The following is a 22,573-nucleotide window of genomic DNA, read 5'->3' as shown; positions in this document are numbered from 1 at the left end:
AGTAATTACTTGGGGAGCAGTGTGGAAAGCTGATGATGGAAAGATCAGATAGGAGGCCATTACAGTAATCCTGATGAGAAGAGATGAAGACCTGAAAAAAAGGTGGCTACAATGGAAGGTCAGGGAAGGAAACAGATGCAAGAAATATTGCAAAGTTAAAATCAATAGGATTCAACAACTGATTAGATGCCAAGACTGAGGAACAGGGAAAAGGCAGTAGTTATATTTTATGAGGTTGATTGTGGAGACAGTGGTACTATAAAAATGAAATAGAAAAGTTTGGGAGAAGTTCAGGATTTTTGGAGAAAATGATGAGTTCATTTTTTTAAACACCTTGCATTTGCATTTGATAGGATATATTCAAGTAGCCAGAGCCACAAATAATTGGAAATATAGAAATAGAGCAAGGGAGAGGGAGTGAAGGTGGTAATGGTGGCAAAGGCAGGAAATTTGGAAGTAAAAATAAAAATTTAAGAATCTTTTGCATAAAGTTGATAACCCATAAGAAGACTTGAGATCAACAAGGCAGAGAATGTAAAGAGAAGAGCTGGGCATAACCTTAAGGGAAGCTCAGAATTAAAAGGCAGGAGAAAGATGAGAAGCCAGAGAAAGAGGCTGAAAAGGATCAATCAGAAAGATAGAAAAGGCAAGAAAGAAATGCTAGAGAAACAAGAGGAAGAGTGGATAAGGAGATATTCTTGTATAGTCAAACACTGTAGAAAATATGAAGGCAGAAAAATGGGCAGAGGAATTAAATTTCTTGGAGAGAGCTGTTTTAGACAGTGATAAGAGAAGCCAGATTTCAAAGGGCTAAGAACTGAATGGGTGGTTGTTGTTTGTCCTTCATTCTTAAAGAAGACCATGACATCAGGAGATGATGTCATGACTTGCAGGGAGTTAAAGTGAGGGAATGCTGTGCAAAGTCACCAGCCTCACTCTCTCCTCCACAGCCATCTGGGTGCAATGGCAAGATATATATCAGGATGACTGGAGATGGCCCCGGATATTTGAGGCAATCAGGGTTAAGTGACTTGCCCAAGGTCACACAGCTAGTAAATGTCGAATATCTGAGAGCATTTGAATTCACATCTTCCTGATTCCAGGGCCAGTGCTATATCCACTGGTAAGGAAGTAGAGGGATTTGGTATAATTTTTTCCTAGAAATCTGGTAATCAAGGGAAAGAAGAAGAGAATATCATAGTTAAAGGGGCTAACAGTGTCAAAGGGGAAGTTTTATTTGGCATAAGAGAAATATAGGCATGTCTGTAGGCTGAGGGGAAGGATCCAATAGAGAAGGAAAGATGAAAGATGGTAAAAAAATAGAAAGACAGAAAGGACAAGAAGAGATTAAAAAAAGATCAAGGATACAGATGGAAAACTTAGCTTTTTCAAGGAGGGGAGGGTTCCTTCACCTTAAGATGAGGAAGAAAACATTCCTTTTAAACTTTCAATGAAAGCACTCATTTTATCTACCCCAAGGAGCCTATGTAAATCTAAACCTCTAGTTTTGACTATCTTGCAAGCTGCCTTGCTGCTGTCCAGGATCAGAAACTTAAACTTTTCTTCTCTGAGACCTGCATCCTCTACTCCCTCCCAGGTCTCCCACTGTTCTGATGGGTAAAGGCCTCCTAGGGTTTATTTTTTCAGGCAGCTCCCAGTCATACTGACTCTACTCCACAACCATCTTATTATTAGCAGCAGCCTTGCCACTGAACTTGTATCACCTTCACTCTTCAACCCCCTTTCTAAATCTGAAAGCATACTCCAATCAATGCTTCCATTACCCCTGAACCTTCTAACAAAAATACTCTTCCCCCCGGAACTGTTCTCTATATGTACTGTCTCCTCCAATAGAACATAAGGTCCTTGTAGGCAGGGGTTGTCTTGCTTTTTATTAGTAATCCCAGAATTTAGCACACTGCTTGGCCTTTAGTAATTATTTAATAATTTTTAAAATTAATTTATTGTGAAAAAAAGAGTACAGCTTTTAATTCTTCTATATTTACCTACACTGCTTAGCACAATGCTAAATCAAAATTTAATTAACTTTAAGTTGATTTAACTAGTATCCAACTAAAAACAAATCTCCCTTGTTTCCTGGGTTAAGAATAGAAAAAAAAATTTTGAAACATGTTTTCTAATCAAAGTAATAATTCTTTATTAATTAACATGTATAATTCAACCCATTCAAGATTACAAACAGATGTTACTGAAGAAAGACAGTTTTCTTATTGATAGCTTCCATGATATACTTAGTCCAGTATATACTGGATTAAAAAGTACTCACCTCCTGCCCCAACGCCACATCTGTAGCAGTGAAAACGGTACCTGAAGCTCTGCAATAATAAAAGACAGAATCCAATGTGGAGTTTCTAAAACACTATAATCATTACAATTTTTCTCATCTTGTGATTTCACTGGTGTAGAGAACGAGAGGATAGAAAACTCTCCCTACTGATATAAATAAGTAATGAGTTTTAGAGTGGTGTATATAGGCCATGAAAAGGTTAAGTGACTTGCCCATCATCACAAACCAAGTTTATGTCAGAGACAGGACTTGAAACTAATATTCCCATCTCCAAAGCTGATCCTGTGTTTACTACAATCTCTCACATGCCTCTCATAATTAGAATGAAAGGCTAAAAATAGTCAACAAAGGTACTTAACACAACTGAAAAAAGATGGAATGATGGGAGGGTTTCCATAAAGGCTTAAGGCTTTTGTCCCTGAAACTTTGGGTTTTGTTTTTTGTTTGTTTTTTTCCAGAAAGAAAAAGCAATGCATAGATTGATTACCTCTCCAATATAACTGTTCCTTAAAATTCCAAATCTCCACTCGTTTATAAACAAAACGCATTATGTTTTGCTTTAAAAACATGGTGAAAAGGTGCTTTGCTTAAAAATTCCATAATACTATTACTACCTAGGCATGGACAGGAAGAGTGGTATACCTTGGTAGGCATTCAATATATTATCTAATAAATGAATGGATAGATGAATGTAAAAATAATGTCAGTGAGAGAAGCTAAGAACTAAAACTACTCATCCAAGCTAGGAGAATTCCAAGAACTCAGAAAAAATCAGAAACAAAGCCATTATATTCACACAGCAGGATAATGAAGGAATTTCTACCACGTCTAATTTTGTTTTAACTGTTTAACCCAGGAACGTTCCTAAAAGTGATTTTCTTACTCTAGATAAAAATTAACATAAATATGACCTACAATTTCTCTTAAATTTTTATTGCATAAAAAATGATGTTTCTTGCCCAGATTCCATTCCTCAGGAAGTCAACCTGCCCCAATCCCCAGATTTTTCACAAGCATGACACTGTCACTGTACACACTGGCTACTTCTAATGAGTCTTGATAATTACCATTACATTTTCACATCCACTTGTACATATATGGCTGCAAACCTGCCTACATGCTACCCAGCAAAATTCCCTGAATACAACTACAACATAATTTGTCGTTTCTTTTTCACTGTTTTATGTTTCTGTTGATGAGTAGGTGGCTTAATTTACTTGTTCTACCTACACTCACCTATCACCCCTCAACCACCCACCCATACCCAAGGAACAAAAAGAAAATACTTTTTGGTAAAAATAATGGTGCAAAATTGCTCAAAAACAACTAGTACAGAAACCTAACACCACTTTAAATGGGCTTCATCTAGTTACTATTACTTACACTAATCCATAAAGGCATTACTTTTAGTAAGAGCATGATGACAAACAAGAAGCAAGCTAAATTATGTGATACAGTTTGGCAAATATCTTTATGAATACTCACCCCTGCCCAATTTTTTCATATCTGGTATATTTTTTCTTGGGATCACCTATGCTGACTATAGTTCCTATAAAAAAAGTGAAAGCTCATTCAAATATTATTAAAAATTAAAGTTTTTATTCCTTTGCAAACAACATTTCAGATTTTTTTTTAAATATGCTACCAGGCTTACAAAAGACAGACAACACTAATGGAGAAAGAAGCAGCCATAAAATATAGCATTCTGTATATAAGCTGTGTCTTTAAAAATAAATAAAAGCTTTTCATTAATTCTTTTTTTTCGGGGGGGGGGGGGGCTAGGCAATGAGGGTTAAGTGACTTGCCCAGGGTCACACAGCTAGTGTCAAGTATCTGAGGCTAGATTTGAACTCAGGTCCTCCTGAATCCAAGGCTAGTGCTTTATCCATTGCGCCACCTAGCTGCCCCCAAGCAAGCACTTAATAAGCACCTACTATGTGCTGGGCACTTTACAAACATTTGATCCTCACAACCCTGGGAGGTGCTTTTATCATACTCACTTTACAGCTGAGGAAACTGATTCAGAGAGAGGTGAAGTGACAACCAGAGTCAAATAGAAACCAGACACTAATAAGTGTCTGAGCCTGGATAGTGCTCTATCTACTGAGCCACCAGCTACTATGACTATAAATTAATATATCCTTAAGACATGGTTTATAAATAATCTAAATTCAACTTGAGTAGAATATAGCATAAAAACTAACAAAAATTGCAACATTTTTAGAAAGTTTTAATAAAGAGTTATTAAACTTACTTAGTTTCTCCATAATTTCTTCATCTGTCATCTTAGTCTTCTTTTTCTGTTTGTCTGAAGATTTGGCAGCACTATCAACATTAGAATCACCAGCTGGTGCAGGAATAGGATCAATTACAGATCGTGTGTAAATCTATAAGGAGATAAAATTTGCTATTCAGGCCTGATGTTTTCAGGTCTTGCTTGCAGGGCATGATTCAAGTCTAAGCTTAACCGATACTAATATCATCTATGGTCACTTTTTAGTGTTCTAAAGATTGAGAGGTTAATATTTTCAGCATTCATTTGTCTCTACAAATCACATAACAGGAAATACTGAAGATCTGAAATTATTTGTTGTACAATGAAGTATATTTAATAATCCAATTAGAGTATAGCAGATCTATCTACATAATGTCAACCTCTCATTTTAGAACTAAACTGTATCTGAAAGGAAGGATAAAAAAACAAACCTAGAGACCCTATTTTCAAAAAAGATATATTGCAAATAATAATTACAAAATGCAATTTTCACAAAATGCTATTCTTTTCTATAAGAAATGAGCTTCTATAAAAAAAAAACAAATGTCATTTGTTTTAGATTCATTTCAAACAGTTATCACCAGGGGTTTAAGGAGCTGGTTTAGCCAACCAGTAAACAAAACCCCTCCAGCTGCCACCACTTACTAGGTTTCCCATAAAACTGCTTACAGCCTAAAGCAACAAAACCCTTTTCCTCATCCCATTCTGGGACTTTTCCATGTTAACTCCTCCATACTTGCTCAAGAAGCTCATAGTCATTAAGGATCTTATCTCCTGCTAGTGAACACAGGGCTCTGGGAAAACTAAAAGGAGAATCTTCCATGGAAAGGCTGGAAAACCTAGTAATTGTTTTTAACTTAGATATTACGGTAAATTTTAAAAAGATATAAGACATAGTCTCTTACCTTGGGGCTTTTATTTCCCCAAAGAATTTCACACATAAAAAACAAAGAACAGTTTTTAAAAGCCAAAAACCTAAGCTAAATTGTATGCCTAATAACAGACTATAAAGATAAAGGAAGTTCAGAGAAGGAAACAGGATGTTTCATCTGTTAGAGAAACTTCAATCAAGAGATGGAACCTGAGCTGCAACTTGTGTAACAGTCAAGAAATAGGCAGAAATACCAATAGAACATCCAAGAGGAAATACCTAGGAAGCATAAGGAGATGGAAGAGTAAAGCCTGGGTAAAAAGTGATGACTAGAGATAAAAATCTGGGAAGTATCAAAAAGCTGCTTGCTGAAACATAAACATGTAGAAACTACACATGGGTTTAAAAGGGCCTGCTCATTTCTCAATAACAGTGCTCTTTCTACAGGCAGTCTTCAAATACAGGTGATTTTCTAGATAGGTTTCATTGTACAAAATTATTCTGTTAAAGCCTAATGGCTTTTAGAATTAAGACCAGATGTTAGAAGGTTTACACAAGCAAAATAATGCTAATTTCTTTCTCATATAAACCTTCATAAACCAACAGAATATCATCAGCTCATAATTAACACACTCACTGATTTTGTATGATCCGGTCTAGGAGCAATGACAGGAGGAGCAGTCTCCTCATCATCATCATCTTCTTCTGTTACTGCTGCTGAAGTTTCTGAGCCTTTTGCATTCAGCTGGGTTTATCAAGTGGGAAAAATAGTACACATAACATGAAAGAAATGAAGAGTGAGAAAATTGCTTCTTTAAAGTAGCACTTTTTTTTTTTTTAGTGAAGCAATTGGAGTTAAGTGACTTGCCCAGGGTCACACAGCTAGTAAGTGTTAAGTGTCTGAGGCCGGATTTGAACTCTGGTACTCCTGACTCCAGGGCCATTGCTCTACCCATTGCGCCATCTAGCTGCCCCATAAAGTAGCACTTTTAATATAACATAAACCTCATTAAGAGGCTTAAAACCATTTAGAATCACAAAATTGTACAATGAGTTTTGAGGAATTCCATAATTTTATGGAGGAAAAAGACCTGGGAAGGTTAAATGACCTGTTTCAAATTATACAAATAGCTGGTAAAAGAACTGGGATTAAAATGTAGGTATTCTGTCTATGCTAGGTACCTTCCATTGCAAACTTGTACCCACCCCCCAAAATTAGAACTGGACCCTCTAATTTATTCTAGACCCAGTAATTTGGAATTCATATATAACTGGGCTAATGAAATCTGTACTATCTTATGGGAGGATTTGTTAAATAGAATAATAATATTAAGGAGCAGTCAGAACACTTAAAAATACTTTTTAGCAAGCAGCCATTTGTACAAAAACCTTTAATAGGCCAAATGATCCCTATCAGCTATAGCCTAAAAGCAATAGCTTTGTAGGTCCTATCTAACTTAACCAAGAACCATTTGAGCAATTTAGTAGAACCAGCCACGTTTTACAAGAAGGCTATTAATGACCTACCTCTGACTTCCACTAAGTACATAAATAAGAAACATATTAGAATATATTTGTGAAATATACAAAACTTGTTAACTTTATATTTTCCCATACTTGTTTCAGTGAAGAATATAGCCAGAATGACTTTTACTCAATATTTTTCAATCATTAATGCAGTAGGACATAGTAGATAAAAAGCTAAATTGAGGAAAACCTGGGTTTAAGTCCTCCCTCTGATACAAAATTGTATGTGATCCTGGTTTAAGTCTCTTTACCATTATACACTCTTGTCTCTTCATCTGTGAAATGAGGCAATTAGATGTGATAAGCTCTAAGATGTCTTCCAATTCTTAATCTATGATTCTATGATCCTAAGTTCCACTGACTTTAAATGGTTTCTTGTACTTATCAAGAAGCCAAAATCATACACACTGCCTGTTAGACTGTGAGGGCAAAGGAGCTGTCTTTTGCCTTTCTTTCTATCCATAGTCCTAAGGACAGTATTTGACACATAATGTGTGCCTGATAAATAACTGCTGAACCACATATTTAATTTAAATGGTCCCAAGGCTCATGTTCTCTATTTTATTTTAGAATGCAAATAAAAAACTGACAACTCCTTTATTAAGTACCAAAAATATATTGGCAATTTGAAGAACTGCAATAAAAATATCATCAACTTACTGCTGGTGTTCCTGAAGGGAAGCCATCTTTCTCTAAAGAGAATAACAAAATATTAAATTAAATATTCTTATTTGTAAATGACAGAAACTAAATTAAGAGGAGAAAAAATAATTTAAACAAGATTGAAGTAAAGAAATATCCTTTAGATTTTCAGTTCAAGATGAATTAATTTTTGAGGGAAAAAAGAATTATGTAGAAGACCTCGAATAGCTAAAAATTGGTTTTATACAAAGTTGTGTAGGGTCCCAGGTCCTGATCGTAACTGTGACATGAGATACCTTATCCAGAAAGAATGTGTACTGATGAACTGACTGGAGTTACTTATGAAAGGGTAATTGTGGTAAAGTACAATAGAGCTCTCACTCAACAGGATCTTTTAAATAACTCTAAGATATTTACATATTCTGGGAAAAATACAATGAAACAAATTCCATTTCCAAACCATCAAACTGGAAAACTGCATCAAACTAAGACTGAACCCTTAAGCCCAACATGATATCTGGCTGTAGAAGTTGACTGCCAAATAGTTAATCTTAGAATTCCAAATGCCAAGCCTGTTATCAAAATCTGGGTAAAAAAAAATCACTGCTGTGAGACCTATAATTCTTTTTAGAAATTCCAGGAAGCCCAGAAGCTTTTGGAGAATGTGCACACTGAAAAGAAACCATTTTGATATTGTTATCTGGCCCAAAGGTGACTTTTACTGATTAACTTATCAGAAGTGACTGAGATGGAGGGCTAAGCTAAGACCCTTAACTAGTGATGGATTAAACTAAATTAAGATCAGAGATCAGAATTGGTGTCGGAAGAGACTCAACCCCTTCTTGTACAACCACTGTATTAAATCCCTTACGCTGAAACACCATTTAAGACAGAATCCCTGAAAAAAAGAACTCTAAGTTTGGCCACTATGTGACCTCAGCAAGCCAGTTTTCCCTTCCTCAGAAAGATCTAAAATTGAAGCTGATTATATGAACTGAATTAATTAATTAAAAGAAGGCCTCACCAATTTAAAGCTATGCTTTTATACTTTGATACTCAGGTTCCCACATCTGTGGTTTTAGATGTTTAATGTGTTTAAATTCCTTTGGATTTTACAATCCTAAATAAATTCTACTTGTAGAGCTAAATGTCTTTACTGATCCTGTCAATAAAGAATTGATGTAAGTATCCCATAATGGAGGATAATCTTCTGTCTTTCAACATCACCAATGACTCTTTTCCCTTCAGAAACTTGGAGGGTGGTTGGTTACACCTTAAGTCTACTTTGATAAATTCTCTGGTAATCAATGAGATTCCTACCAAAATGTTAAATTATAGATATGAAATTATAAAATTGAAGACTCAGGCCCCAGTACTCCTAATGCCTACTCTAAGTATCTATCTTCTTAAAACACAGCTTTCAATCTCAGCATCGGAATCAAAAATGATGGTATACTCTTCCTTCATGCCTATTCTGATGCTCGGTGATCTAACAATCTACACAAACTGGGAAGCCTCCTACTTGACAATCTCCCTTTCTATTAGAAGTGGAATCACCAGGTGAAGCCATAAACTTATCACCTCAACAAGCCATTGATTACAGTGGCATCCAAGCTCTCTACAGACACAATCACCCTTACTTTTATTTTATTAAACCTGTTACTATATGCTTAACGATCATCAACAAACACTACCAATCTTATCAAGGGACAGGACCTAGGATTTCATCAGTGGAGAGAGTGCCCTGTAAGTTGCACTACCAAGCAGCCCCCTCTCTTGAGTTACCTCAACAACGGAATCAGTGACCTGTCCAGAGGGACACAGCCAGGATATATCAAGAGGCCAAACATGAACTCAGGTCATCCTGGCTCCAGGGCCAACTGTCTATCCATTACACTACCATATAAAACATATAGGAAAATCTTACCCAGCCACCCACCCATCCCCCACCTCCACCCCCAGCACATAATACGGCAGAATGAAAAGAATTAATAAGATACAAAAGCAAAAATGAGCTTTCTACTAAGACTACCCAACAATTAATTGATGATATATTTGATTATTACTGGGTACTTTTCCATACTGGTAGAAGTCAACTTTTCAAAGACAATATATTTCTCTCTCTCTCTCTCTCTCTCTCTCTCTCCCGCCACCAAAAGCAAAGGAGACAAGCCTGTTGTGTGTGCTTGTCTACTATTACAACTTGTTTGCTCCAAACTATTCTGAGGAACTCCAGAGAGAGAAATCTGAGTTTAAAAAAAGGGATCTTTCATTTATGGATAAGTAACATGCCCTATAATTATTTTTTCTTTCATTAGCTATGTATGTTAGTATCTCAGCATTTCTTTTTTTACCCTCATCTGAAATTTTACAACCCTGTAAGAGCTAAATTCCTCTACTGCCTTATTACAATGTCTTACCAGGAGGGGTAAAGCTCAAATATTTCTGTTTCACCGTATTGGAGTCATAGAACTTCAGAACATCCAGCACTGCCTGGGGGTTCTTCTTTTGTTCTAGTTTGGTGATATTGGAGGTCTGTAGTAATCGAGCCCACTGTTCCGGCATTCCCTAAAGAAATGATATTGACTGAATAGTACTGCCTGCTGAAATGTCAAATTGTCACACGTAAAATCAGTTGGATCCAATATATGTAAGTCACACTTTTACATAACAGCAAATGTAACCACCCCTCAACTCTAGATAGGTCTCAACAGATCAGGATGTCACAACTTAATTTCCTACGTCTCAACCTTGTCCATTTTCATTAAACATTTCTCTATCTATTCTGGACAATTAACAAACAAATGTTGATGTTTAGAATGGCTAACACTTCCCCAGAAACAAAAAGAAAACTAATAATTAAGAAATTACGTCCTGCCAGAAAAAACTCAATTCTGAAAAGTAAAACTGAAGCACTAAGTTTCATCAATACACACTGAAAAACAGTAGCCAATTATACTTACAGTGAATTCTCCAGTAACAGCATCGAAGCCAACATGGATGGTGTGTTCAAAATCAGAAGGAGGAGAAATTTCTGGCCGCTCCTTTTCTTTTTTCTTACTTCCTACATGGGGGGGAAAAAGTCAACATATCTATATTGAACAAAGTTTTAAATTTGACAAAAATACCCATTCTGTTGATAGATCAATTAGGGACAATATATTCTCATAAAACCAAAAAACGGCCAACAGAAAATTGTCTGGGACTTTACAGGCAAAATGGAACTGAAAAGATGGGAGGAAACAAAGGCTGAACGCAAAGAAGGGGAAAGAACGACATGATTTACGAGGTAACGGGAATGAAAGGAAGTAGAGTCATAGAATACTAGAGTTGGAAGAGGCCTTCAAGGTCATTTAGCCCAATGATTTTCCTGCTAAATGAATCCCCTCTAAAGTAACAGCAAGCTCTCTACTGAGCTCAGCTGAGCAATGATGTAGAATCTCAGTTACCAAACAGGGCAATCAATCCCTTCCATAATGCAGTTCAGAAAAGTTTAAAGTATGTACTGATTACTGTGAGAGGAGCTAGATATTGCTCCTGCCTTATTATTAGGCAATTTTCAAAACACGTAATGGGAAGAGAATGCCTCATTCTTCTATGACCAGCCAAGTCCCAGGACTCAGTTAATCCCCTCCCCTGCCTCTAAAGCACTGGCCCTGCCACAGCAGGCACGCTTATACCTATCTTCCCACCCCCTCTTGCTCTAGCAATGAAAAGCCTACATTTCCTGACTCTCTGCCTAGTTTTCAACCCTTTGTAATCAAGCTTCAGACTTGAAATTCTTCTCTCAAAAGTTATCCATAATCCAAAAATTGCCAAGTCTAGTGTCCATGTCTCAGTTTATTTATCACCTGTGATCTACCTTAAAAAACTGACACAGTTAAATAACCCCTCTTCCTAGACAGTCCCTTCTCCTCTTACTTGTTCAGCACCCCAAACTCTTCTCAGCTTTCATCCTCCACGCTCCTATAGGTCTTAACACCATTTACTATCTGTCCTATACTGTATTCAATATGTTTATACTATTTGAAAGACACTTTTACCAAATGATGAGGCTAGAAGGCATAAAAGCTTAGAATTTAAGAAGGAAACAAAGATGTTAAGATGTGGGGCACACGGAGATAAAGAAAAAGAACAAAAAAACTAATGCCAGATGTTTATATAAATTAGTTTGTTTTTCTTAAAAGAATTAGCCCCAGAATCTAATTCCATTAGCCCTCATTTTTGTCTTATTTAAAATGATCTATGCCTAATTGATGTAGTAGGTTAGGAAAGGGTACTAGATGTAGTAAAGTTTGAACACAGTAAAATGGCAAGGTTCTACATCATGCTTCAAACTGAACAATGCACTGGAAACTGAAAAATCATTGTTAGACAAACAGGATGTTTTAAATACTGCTGCACAGTTCTTGGAGCCAAGAACTAAAATAATTAATCTTTTTAAATGTCTTAGTAAGAAAGATACCCTGGGGCAGCTAGGTGGCGCAGTGGATAGAGCACCAGTCCTGGAGTCAGGAATACCTGAGTTCAAATCCGGCCTCAGATACTTAACACTTACTAGCTGTGTGACCCTGGGCAAGTCACTTAACCCCAATTGCCTCACTAAAAAAAAAAAAAAAAAAAAAAAGAAAGATACCTTGATTCCAACATAATCCTAAACCTAAAATGATTCCTCCCTTTAACTGGAAGGACTCTTTCCCCTGTCTAATAGATTCAGCAGACAGTGCTTTTGTTCCTAACCCAGAAATAGCTGCTAAGTTTGTTCTACAAAGAGAAGGCCCCTGTTTGTTAGAAACAGGGTCAGAATGATGTTATGACTTATCTTTGTGACATCAACAAAGACATAAGGAAGAAGTTAAATGCACAAACTCCTGTTAGTCAGCTCATTCATACCTTCCTGCTTCAGATACAAATTGATAAAATCTTTGGCTAGTCAAGATGTTTTGCTGTGGTGAAATTATTAAAATGTCCATACTGTCAAAAAGCACGTTCTGGATCTAAAGAAGATGGAATGGATAAGCTAGCTTCTTGTAGTCAACTAGCATCTGAACTAGTGACTATTTTTGCAAGTTTTGTTTTGGTTGATGTATTTTTAGAGTACAAATATATCCTAATTAGGTATTTGGAAAACTGATTTAAGAAGTGGTAACAAGAATCAATAAAGCTCTACATTTATAGGAGACAGAACAGAAACAGCTTTGTTATACAAAACCATTCATTAGAATAGTATTGGTAGGGGCAGCTAGGTGGCGCAGTGGATAGAGAACCAGCCCTGGAGTCAGGAGTACCTGAGTTCAAATCTGGCCTCAGACACTTAACACTTACTAGCTGTGTGACCCTGGACAAGTCACTTAACCCCAATTGCCTCACCAAAAAAAAAAAAAAAAAAAATAGTATTGGTGGGGCAGCTAGGTGGCGCAATGGATAGTGCACTGGCCTTGGATTCAGGAGGACCTGAGTTCAAATCTGGCCTCAGACACTTGACACTTACTAGCTTTGTGACCCTGGGCAAGTAACTTAACCCTCACTGCCCTGCAAAACAAACAAACAAAAAAGAATAGTATTGGTATTTTATCTGTCTACTGCTAACAACAAAAAACAATCTAAATTAAAATTAGTCAAATAAGTAATTTTAGCTCAATCGTAGTCAATGTTCCACCAGGGAAAAACAATTTTTAAAAACTGTGTATCCTTTATCTGTAGTAAAAGGCACTTAATTTAGATGAATATAAAAACTGACTTACTTCATCAAAATGGTTACTGTAAAAAAGATACAAGATTAATTTTTCTTCTCTTTTTAATAACTAATACATACATAAAGCCTCTTGCCCTCTAACATGAAATTGTTGCCTTTCATAAGTAATTTCATCAAGAATATGTAATATGTAAAAAGATGTCTTATTAAAAATAAAAATGAGATAAATTAATAATAATGATAATAGCTAGCATCAATATAGCTCTTTAAGGTTTACAAAATGCTTTACAAAATACCTAGCTGGTGCTAGGAAGACCTGAATTCAAATCCAGCCTCAGACACTTATTAGTTAATGTGTAACTCAACCCTAGCCAAGTCATTTAATCTGCCTGACTCAGTTTCCTCACCTGTAAAAAGAGGTTAATAACAGTACCTATGTCCCAGGATTGTTGTGAGTAAAATAATATATTTTTCAGTGCTGAGCACACAGCCTGGCACATAGTAGGCACTTAATAACTAAGTCCTTTCTTCCTCAATTTCTTCCTTTTTCACAACAACTCTGGGAAAGGGGTCCTATTCTTAGTTCCATTTTACAGTGTAACCTTGACTATGATTGAGCTAAAATTACTTCTTTGACTAATTTATTCAGAATATAGGGGTTGCTTTGACACCCGCATTTCTCCAGGCCATTCTTTGAGAATCACTGCTCTAGAACAAGATTTCTGAACCTTTCTGCTGTCATAGACCTCTTGGATTTCAATATATTTAGTTTCCTTCAAAATCCTACATATCTTATGCATTTGAAAATATTATTCTCTGAAGAGGTCCATAGGTTTCACCAGACTGCCTAACAGCAAAAAAGTTAGGAAATCTAGTTTTAGGTCAAAACTAAATTTACAACAACATTTATATGTTTTAATTTCTAATAAATAGTCATAGATATAACCTATCCTAAAAACAGCTAGGGGAAATAATTTTTTAAGAGTGTAAAGGGGGGGGGGCAGCTAGGTGGTGCAGTGGATAAAACACCAGCCCTGGATTCAGGAGGACCCAAGTTCAAATCTGCCTTCAGACACTTGACTCTTACTAGCTGTGTGACCCTGGGCAAGTCACTTAACCTTCAGAGCCCCCCCCCCCAAGAGTATAAAAGGGTACTGAGGTTGAGTTCTGCTTCTACAAAGGGCCCTAGCACACTAGGATCCCCTGGTGGGGATGTATGGAATGACACAGAGGAGAGCAGAGTCTGAGGTTAAAACCTATACATCCAGAAAAAAGAACTGTGGAATCTGAATGCAAACTGAATCATAATGTTTCTGCTTTTTTGGTTGTTTTTTAAGGTTTTTCCCTTTTGTTCTGATTCTTCTTTCACAGCATGACTAATGCAGAAATGTTTAATGTGATTGTACATATATAACCTATATCAAATTGCTTTCTGTCTTGGGGAGAGGGGAGAGAAGGGAGGGAGAAAAATTTGGAACTAGAAATCTTATAAAAACAAATGTTGGGGCAGCTAGGTAGCGCAGTGGATAGAGCATCGGCCCTGGAGTCAGGAGTACCTGAGTTCAAATCTGGCCTCAGACACTTAACACTTACTAGCTGTGTGACCTTGGGCAAGTCACTTAACCCCAACTGCCTCACTTTAAAAAAAAAATGTTGAAAACTATCTCTACATGTAACTGGAAAATAATTAAATACTTTTATGATAAAAAAAAAAAACAAAAATAAAAAAATAAAGTAAGTATTTTGGATTAAAAAAAGAAGGAATATCCACATCAATGTAAATGCAGATCCAATGAAGCAATCACTTGTTTAAATTACGTACTTCAAATACATTCAATTATTGTGTTCCTAATTGATCTTCTCTTCTGCAAGCTAAATGTCTCCCTTCAACTATTTATGTTATATGGTTCTGATAACCTTCACACCATGTGGGTGGCACTCCTCTGCACATATTCCAATTTTTCAATGTCATTTGCCACTGAGTCAAGGCTGGTTAAGGAATTCAGTCTAAGTACAAGTGGGTAAATGGCTGGGATAAGTGGGAGGGACTGAATGACCAATGATGGAAAAAGACATGGAAAAGCAGCAGATAATAAATGTGAAGAAGCAGAGAGGCTAATTGGTAAAGGAGGTGGAGTTTGGATAGAGTGAGTAGAAAGTTCAACATCTTGCAGGTGACAAGGTCCAGGCTGCAGCTATGGCTGATGCAAACCCAAATATCAGGCCTATTCTGACACCCAGACAAAGATCACCTCATTCCCAATAAATGATGGTAGAGGTTTAATCAATAAATATTTAAGTGCTATTATGTGCACCAATACTTTGCAAAAACTGCAGAGACACAAAGAAAGGAAAAAGACAGTATTTGTCCTTAAGGAGATCACATATTAATGAAGGATACAAAAGTAAATAACAAGATACATCCAAAATATGATGAAGTCAAAAGAGATTACAGAAAATTAAGATAGGAGATGAAAGGAAATAAAGATGCTTTCTCAAGGAACTGTGACAAGAGTAAGACTGATCTAGGATGATGGTTATCAAGGATGGCTGGATCAAGTCAGGGTGGAGGGATAGAGGAATGTTTGTAGGCAGAAACAAGGGACCAATAGATAGAAATTGAAGATTAGACTGAAGAATGGCCAGCTAGGTGATGCAGTCGATAGAGTGTCAGGTCTGGAGTCAGGAAGACTCATCTCTGTGAGTTCAAATCTGGCCTCAAATACTTATTAGCTATGTCACCCTGTCACTTAACCCTGTTTGCCTCAGTTCCTCATCTGAAAAATGAGCTGGAGAAGACAATGGCAAATCATTTCAGTAAATGTACTAAGGAAACCCCAATGGGGTCACAAAGAATCATGACTGAAACAACTCATCGACAACAACAATGAAGATGGGAAAGATAGCGATGTGTAATTTTTTAATCTGTTCCCCCAGTTTTGGGGGAAACTGACTATAAAATCACTGATAAAACGAGTTTAGGTTTTTAAGGGTTTATTGAAAGATAGTAAAAGAAGAGAAAGATTGAGAACAGAATTCCTACAACCTGGCAATCCTATCTTTCCTCAACTCCACTGCCACCACGGTGAAGTCAGGAACCCAAAGAGACAGCGCTCTCTGTGCAGGCCCTCCTTCCTCCTTCCTGTCCCCTCCCAGAAATGGGAGGTTCTTCAAGCTGGTTGGTTGACTGAGCCGGAAGTTCAAAGTTTTTTTAGATTCTGAGAACCATGCTTTCTTAAGTACTCTCAAGTACCAGCCAGATGTGCTTAGAATCTAGTCAACTACTAATCCAGTCAAATCAGCTAGTAATCCACTCAGGTGGGCTCCTGAGTGTCTGCCAAATCTCATCCATCACATTCCTTATCTTGACAGTGGGTTTAATAGAAGATAGCCTGGGAACAAGGGCACATGCCGAAAACTGAGAACAGTGGAAGAAGACGTCTGATAAGAAATGACAAAGAGAACTCTCGGCGAAGGGCTTCATTTTTTCTGGTGCAGTATGAGGAGAAATACTCAGCTTACTGGCTAGAGGGAAAGAGGTGTACTAGGAGGCCTGAGAAGGAATGAAAAGTTTTGTAATATATGCCATGGTGAATAGGACAGAAAATAGATCAGGATGATTCAAAAGGACTGCCCAGCTACTAAGGCCCAGCTGAGTTTACGGAAGACAAATTTGTAGCGGAGTCAGCACGGCTGATTTTCTCCAGCTTGATTCAGCAACTATGTAAACAACAGCAAAGGAGATAGAGAGACAGTTAATAAATATTTATTAAGTAACTACTATTTACCAGGCACTGTGCTAAATGCTGGCGATACAAATACCAATAAACACAAAGACTTTCCTCAAGAAGCTTACAATCTAGTGGGAGAAGACAACACACAAAAGAAAACGGAAGAGAGAACACACAAGGGCATGATGGAGAATTTCAAAGAAGTATAAAAGCGACGCAGCTAGTGAGAAATGGAGAAAAAAACTATACTGAGTCTCCTCTTTAAATGGAGATCCTGAAGCCCATGGCCTTGCCCTGCAGTTAGATGGCTCAATGAAAGGAGCAAAAGGTACTGAAGAGCTGTGAGTACCAGAAAGATTTGATCTTGCAGAATAATGAGATTTCAAGTTCCCAGGGAAAGAAGGCATGACAGAGTGTTCTAAAGAGAGTAGGAATATTTCAATGTTATGACTTAGAAAAGTGTAGTTGGCAATAGGACAAGGGGTCAAGAGAATTAAGAGCAAAGGATAGTGTAGAAGTGAACTGATATGCAAAACAGTCAAGATAGGGAAAGGAAGGGTGTACAGTTAGTGTGGAGATGATGGCCCTTGAAAGAACTAAGAGATGGAAAGAACAGGGGTCATGGTGAGAACTAAGTATAGTGTTAGGGATCATAAGGCACTGGGAAAGATGGAATAATGAAAGATTATGATCAGATAAAGGAATTCTGAAGCATAAGCATGGAAGCATTACCCACAATTCTTTGTGGATGATGGCAGGATCAAGGGTATGACTATCTCTGTGTGCCATTAGAGAACAAGTCATAGAAATTGTGTCCAAAAGGCAGCTGGTGATGTGGGACTGGAGCTCAAGAGAGACTAGGACTGGCTATGAGTCCTGGATATCAGATCTCAGAATCATTTACAGAGATGATAAATGAACTCACAAGGGCTGATAACATCCACAAGTTAGGTAGTACTGGGAGAGTGGGGAAAACAGAACAAGTTCTTGGGGGATTAATGGCAATGAAGATAAAGAAACAGTAAAGGAAGCTGAGAAGGATTAGGCATGTAGGAGAAGCAAGAGAGGGCAGTGTAACAAAAACCCAGAGAGGAGAAAGTATCCAGGAGATGATGAAAAAATATCGAAACTTGCAGAGGTCAAAAAACATGAGGACTTAGAAAAGGCCATTTGATTTGAGATCACGGGTAGTTATAAAGAGAGGAGTTCAGTAGTTTCGGCCTAGGTTCCAGCTCAGATGTGGATTAATTTTCTCACCTTTCTAAATCCAAATCGTTGCCAAAATCTTGTCAATTCTACCTCTATATGATCTATTACATCCATCTCATCTCTTCACTCATGCCCCCACAGCAAAAGTGAAAAAAATCTAATCAATATCTAAGCAGGGACTTAAGGTGGAACTACCACAGCTTACTGAGGAGGGTATAATAAGCTAGAAAACTCTGCATTTCTCTGAATCCCTGTGATTCAGTCAAAGCCTAGCTAGATGAAAACTTCCTCAACTCAGCTCTATCACACCTCTTTCCTACTATGCCTTCATACATTACATCTTCCGGAAATCATTAACAAACTGACCTCTGAACATCTTCCTCTCACACTTTTTCTGTCTTCTTGTAATTACAAGAAACTCGGCTCCCCATAGAAGATTTTGCCTTACTGGCCACTCTCTCTATAACAAAGTATACTTTCTCTCATGTCTCCCAACACACTGGGCTAGGAAAAGATGGAATAGGCATACTTTCTCTTGCTCCTCAATGCTATTACCAAACAGACCTAGTTTAAGTTGCTATGACTCAGCAATTTATCCATCTGTGTAATACCTTCTATAGGTCCTGGCTGCTGTAGCTACAGTACCATACCAGATCTCAAGTCATTCTCCTTTTTCAAGGAATTCGGTGTCTAATTCACAGTCTTTGTCTTAATTCCAAGTGATGCCCCCATACCTGGGGACTTCAACTTGTAAGTTTCTATCTCTTCAAACATCCTCACCTCCCACTATGTTATCCTCCTCAACTTACACAATCTGTACTTTCACTCTTCCTCAGCCATGTGCAAGAATGGTCATTGTCTTTATCTCACTAATCACCTATAACTATTTCGCCTCTAGAGGACAGAACTCTGATATATGCTTTTCTTAAACCATAACTTATCCTTCATCTTTCCCTTACACATACTCTTCCTCAATATTACCTCCAGTCCCTCCATCACTCTACCTTCTTAGTCCATCACTCCCTGTTCTGGTCTCCTTCTGCCTTCTGGACCCTACAGTTAACCAGTCCAGTTCTGCTGCTCTCCCCTGGAATCTCTTATTCTGTCACCTTGCCAATCCCAACCCTGGGTTATCACCTGTACCCCCTTTCTCCCACTTTCTCTCATGGTGACCCGAGAAAGTCACAACAGTTATGCTGGATAATCTCAAACAAGCCCTCACTGCTGTGTATCAATTGTTTTTATCTTACCTCACAGCAGCTGTTTCCAAACGTTCCCTACTCTTCTCAGGCCACCTAACACAACCCTCTCCTCTCAGCAGAGGAAAATTTATTTCATACTTTACTGAGAAAACTGAATCCATTTGTTGTAAGCTCCTTATTTCCAACTCTCCACCTTCTACTGGCACTGTTATCCTTCTACCTCCTTTGGGAACTTTCCTCTTAAGGTGATCTCCCCTATCTCTTGTCTGTAATTTTCACTCTCTTACTTCCCAGAAACTCCCTCCTTGGTCTATACAAACATGTTCATATCCCTCTCATTCTTTTTTCTCCCAGGTAACATGTATTTTTTTTTAATTAATCTGTTTCTCCCACGAACCTCCATTCCCTCATTAAGCAAATTATAAAACAAACCCAAAAAAAGCCAAATCTTTTTATATGTATTGATATAGAATGGCAAAATAAATTCCCACATTAGGCATTTATGCAAATGTTTCTTTCTGCATTTTAAGTTCATCATCTCTCTGTCAGAGTTAAGTAGTATGTTTCATCTTCATTTTATCAGATTTATGGTTTATCATTATGTTAATCAGCTTCAATGTTGTTTTTCTCTATAATGTAGGGGCAGCTAGGTGGTACAGTGGATAGAACACCTCTACTGGAGTCAGGAGGACCTGAATTCAAATCTCACCTCAGACTAGCTGTATGACCCTGGGCAAGCCACTTAACCCCAGCTGCCTTAAACATCAAAGGGCCATCTCCAGTCATCCAGTATATCTTGTCATTGGACCCAAATGGTTCTGGAGGAGACAGTGAGGCTAGTAACCTTGCACAGGTCTCCCTCACTTAAATCCAATTCACTACAAGTCATGACATCACTCTGGTGTCATGGTGTTCTTCAAGAATGAAGGACAAACATCATCTTCTCTATAATGTTATCATTGCTCCAACTTATCTTTCCAGAATGTTACCATTATTCTCCCTTATCATACTGTGCATTATTCTCTCTTCTCACATTGTATGTTCCAGGCAAACTGGCCTACTTATCATTTCCAACGTCTGATCTCGCACTTCTATTCCTCTGTACAGGCTATCACCATGCCTGGAATGCTTTCCCTTTCACCTCTCCTTCTCATTATGCCCGGCCATTTTCAAGAGTTTAACTTGAAGAATCAGGAAGCATCCACTACACCAGCAGTTCTTTCCGAAGAACCCACACACTCCTCCTCCCTCTACCCTCCACCTTTCCCTTAGGTCTTAGTGCTCTCAACCAGCCCAACCAAGTTATTTTGTATTTACTGATCTGGTATCTACTATGTCCTCCAATAATACAGAAGCACCTTGAGGGCAGAAACACTTTTACTTTTCCTCTTTGTCTCCAAGGTGCTTAGCATGGTGCTTCCCAAACTTTACTAGTGACTAATAATCACTTGCTGAATTGAAGGGAATACAGAGAACACATAATTCCTCCTTTCTCCAATCTGACAAGCCCCTTGGTTTGGTCCTCTCCTATGAGAGATATTTTAAGTTGCACTTCAGCTATATGTATGTGGCTCTTCCTCCCCAGATGATAAGTTTCTTGAAGACAGATTCCACATCTTGCTTCATTCTTTATATTTCCAACATCTAACAGAATTTGCTATACACGTTCAGTTCTAAATATATGGCTGGTTAACTGAAATGGAATTAAAGTAGGGAATTGTAAGATTGAGTCAGTGGGCGATCAACTAAATGTGAAAATCACCAAAGACAAGAGATCAAAAGGAAATATGCAAGGCAGGTGATAAACTAACTTAAGGAGGTAAAAAGGAAGCCAATAAAATACAGCAGCAATCAAATATATATATACATATATATATACATATACATATATATATATATATATCAGCAATGATTTAGAAGGTATAATATAGCTGGATGTCAAATACTTTAAGTGATAAGAAGAGCAAAGGGGATGAGAGACCAATAGTCTGGAAAAGACACTTCAGAACCAATTCTTTCTTCTGTCCTATTAATTGAGGGTGTCAAAGAAGATGACATTACTATGACGTATGCTAACCTGGGATATGGTTTTTTTTTGTTAAGGCAAAAAAGCAAGAAAAAGCATTCATAATTAGAGTAGTTTACCAAAAATTCTGATCTAAAAGCTGTGGTCAACCCACTAAACTCCTTTAGCTCTTAATGTTTCCATCATTAAATTTAGCATTTAATCCATATGTGGTCTTGTATTGTTAATCAAATATTTCATTATATATATCAGCCCCTAAAGAAACCAGTAAGTCTTTAAGTGAAGGACATTTTATGCTGAACAGCTGTCTGCAAACAGTAGGCATGTGACAGTTATTTATTGATTTTATTCTTCTATTTTCCATGTAGGCATACATAGCTCTAAAGTATAGAGTCATGCTTCACTGAATGGCTATCAAAGTGCACCAGCTTAAATCAATTTATTCTCCAGCACAATTAAGATTCTTGAAAGCAGGTAGTGACTGAACTTTGTTATCTCCCCAAGTCTTAAAGTACAGAGAGTGGGAACTTAATAAATGAATTCTAATTCAGGATAGTTAATAATTTAAATAAGACATAATGACTCTAGTCACAAGGCAGTGAAACAAATTACTAAGTGAGAAAGAATGAAAAGGAAAGCCCACTGTACATGCTTCTATTTGTTCTATGCTTCTGCTTGGTCTGTGATTCTTTATTTTCTTATTTATTTTTCTTTATTTATTAAGCACTTACTTTTTCTTTTGTAGTGAGGCAATTGGGGTTAAGTGACTTGCCTAGGATCACACAGCTAGTAAGTGTTAAGTGTCTGAGGCCGGATTTGAACTTAGGTCCTCCTGACTCCAGGACAGGTTTATTTTTCTTTATTTATAATCCTGTTTTAAAATTTCTAACTTTTCAAGTGAAATTAATAAATACTGAGCACTTAACATGCTATATACTGCTTGCACTAACCTTTATAATCTCCTGAATGTGTAATTTAAGATTCTAAATGTGGATTCTAATGTGTTCCCCCAGTTTGGGGGAAACTGACTAAAAATCACTGATAAAACGAGTTTAGGTTTTTAAGGGTTTATTGGAAAATAGAAAGA

The 22,573-nt window shown here is 37.3% G+C and overlaps 1 protein-coding gene across 5 annotated transcripts in view; it reads right to left on the bottom strand.

The window, feature by feature from the left end:
* Positions 1-22,573, bottom strand: part of PAK2 (p21 (RAC1) activated kinase 2) — a 133,876-nt gene that overhangs the window by 44,559 nt on the left and 66,744 nt on the right. For all 5 annotated transcript variants that reach the window (XR_006355480.1, XM_043991093.1, XM_043991095.1 and 2 more), the window contains exons 3-9: positions 10,587-10,687; positions 10,044-10,191; positions 7,642-7,673; positions 6,092-6,199; positions 4,563-4,695; positions 3,794-3,857; positions 2,288-2,336 (exon numbers count right to left, since the gene is read on the bottom strand). Coding sequence is in view for 4 of the 5 variants with exons in the window: in XM_043991093.1 (XP_043847028.1) it covers positions 2,288-2,336; positions 3,794-3,857; positions 4,563-4,695; positions 6,092-6,199; positions 7,642-7,673; positions 10,044-10,191; positions 10,587-10,687 (635 nt within the window). In the remaining variant the exon portion in view is untranslated. The remainder of the gene's footprint in view (positions 1-2,287; positions 2,337-3,793; positions 3,858-4,562; positions 4,696-6,091; positions 6,200-7,641; positions 7,674-10,043; positions 10,192-10,586; positions 10,688-22,573) is intronic.

The sequence above is a fragment of the Dromiciops gliroides genome, chromosome 3 (genome assembly GCF_019393635.1).
Source record: "Dromiciops gliroides isolate mDroGli1 chromosome 3, mDroGli1.pri, whole genome shotgun sequence".
In the NCBI taxonomy this organism is placed as follows: domain Eukaryota; kingdom Metazoa; phylum Chordata; class Mammalia; order Microbiotheria; family Microbiotheriidae; genus Dromiciops; species Dromiciops gliroides.
Note: the sequence above shows the minus strand (reverse complement) of the source record. Positions and strands in the feature narration are given on the sequence as shown.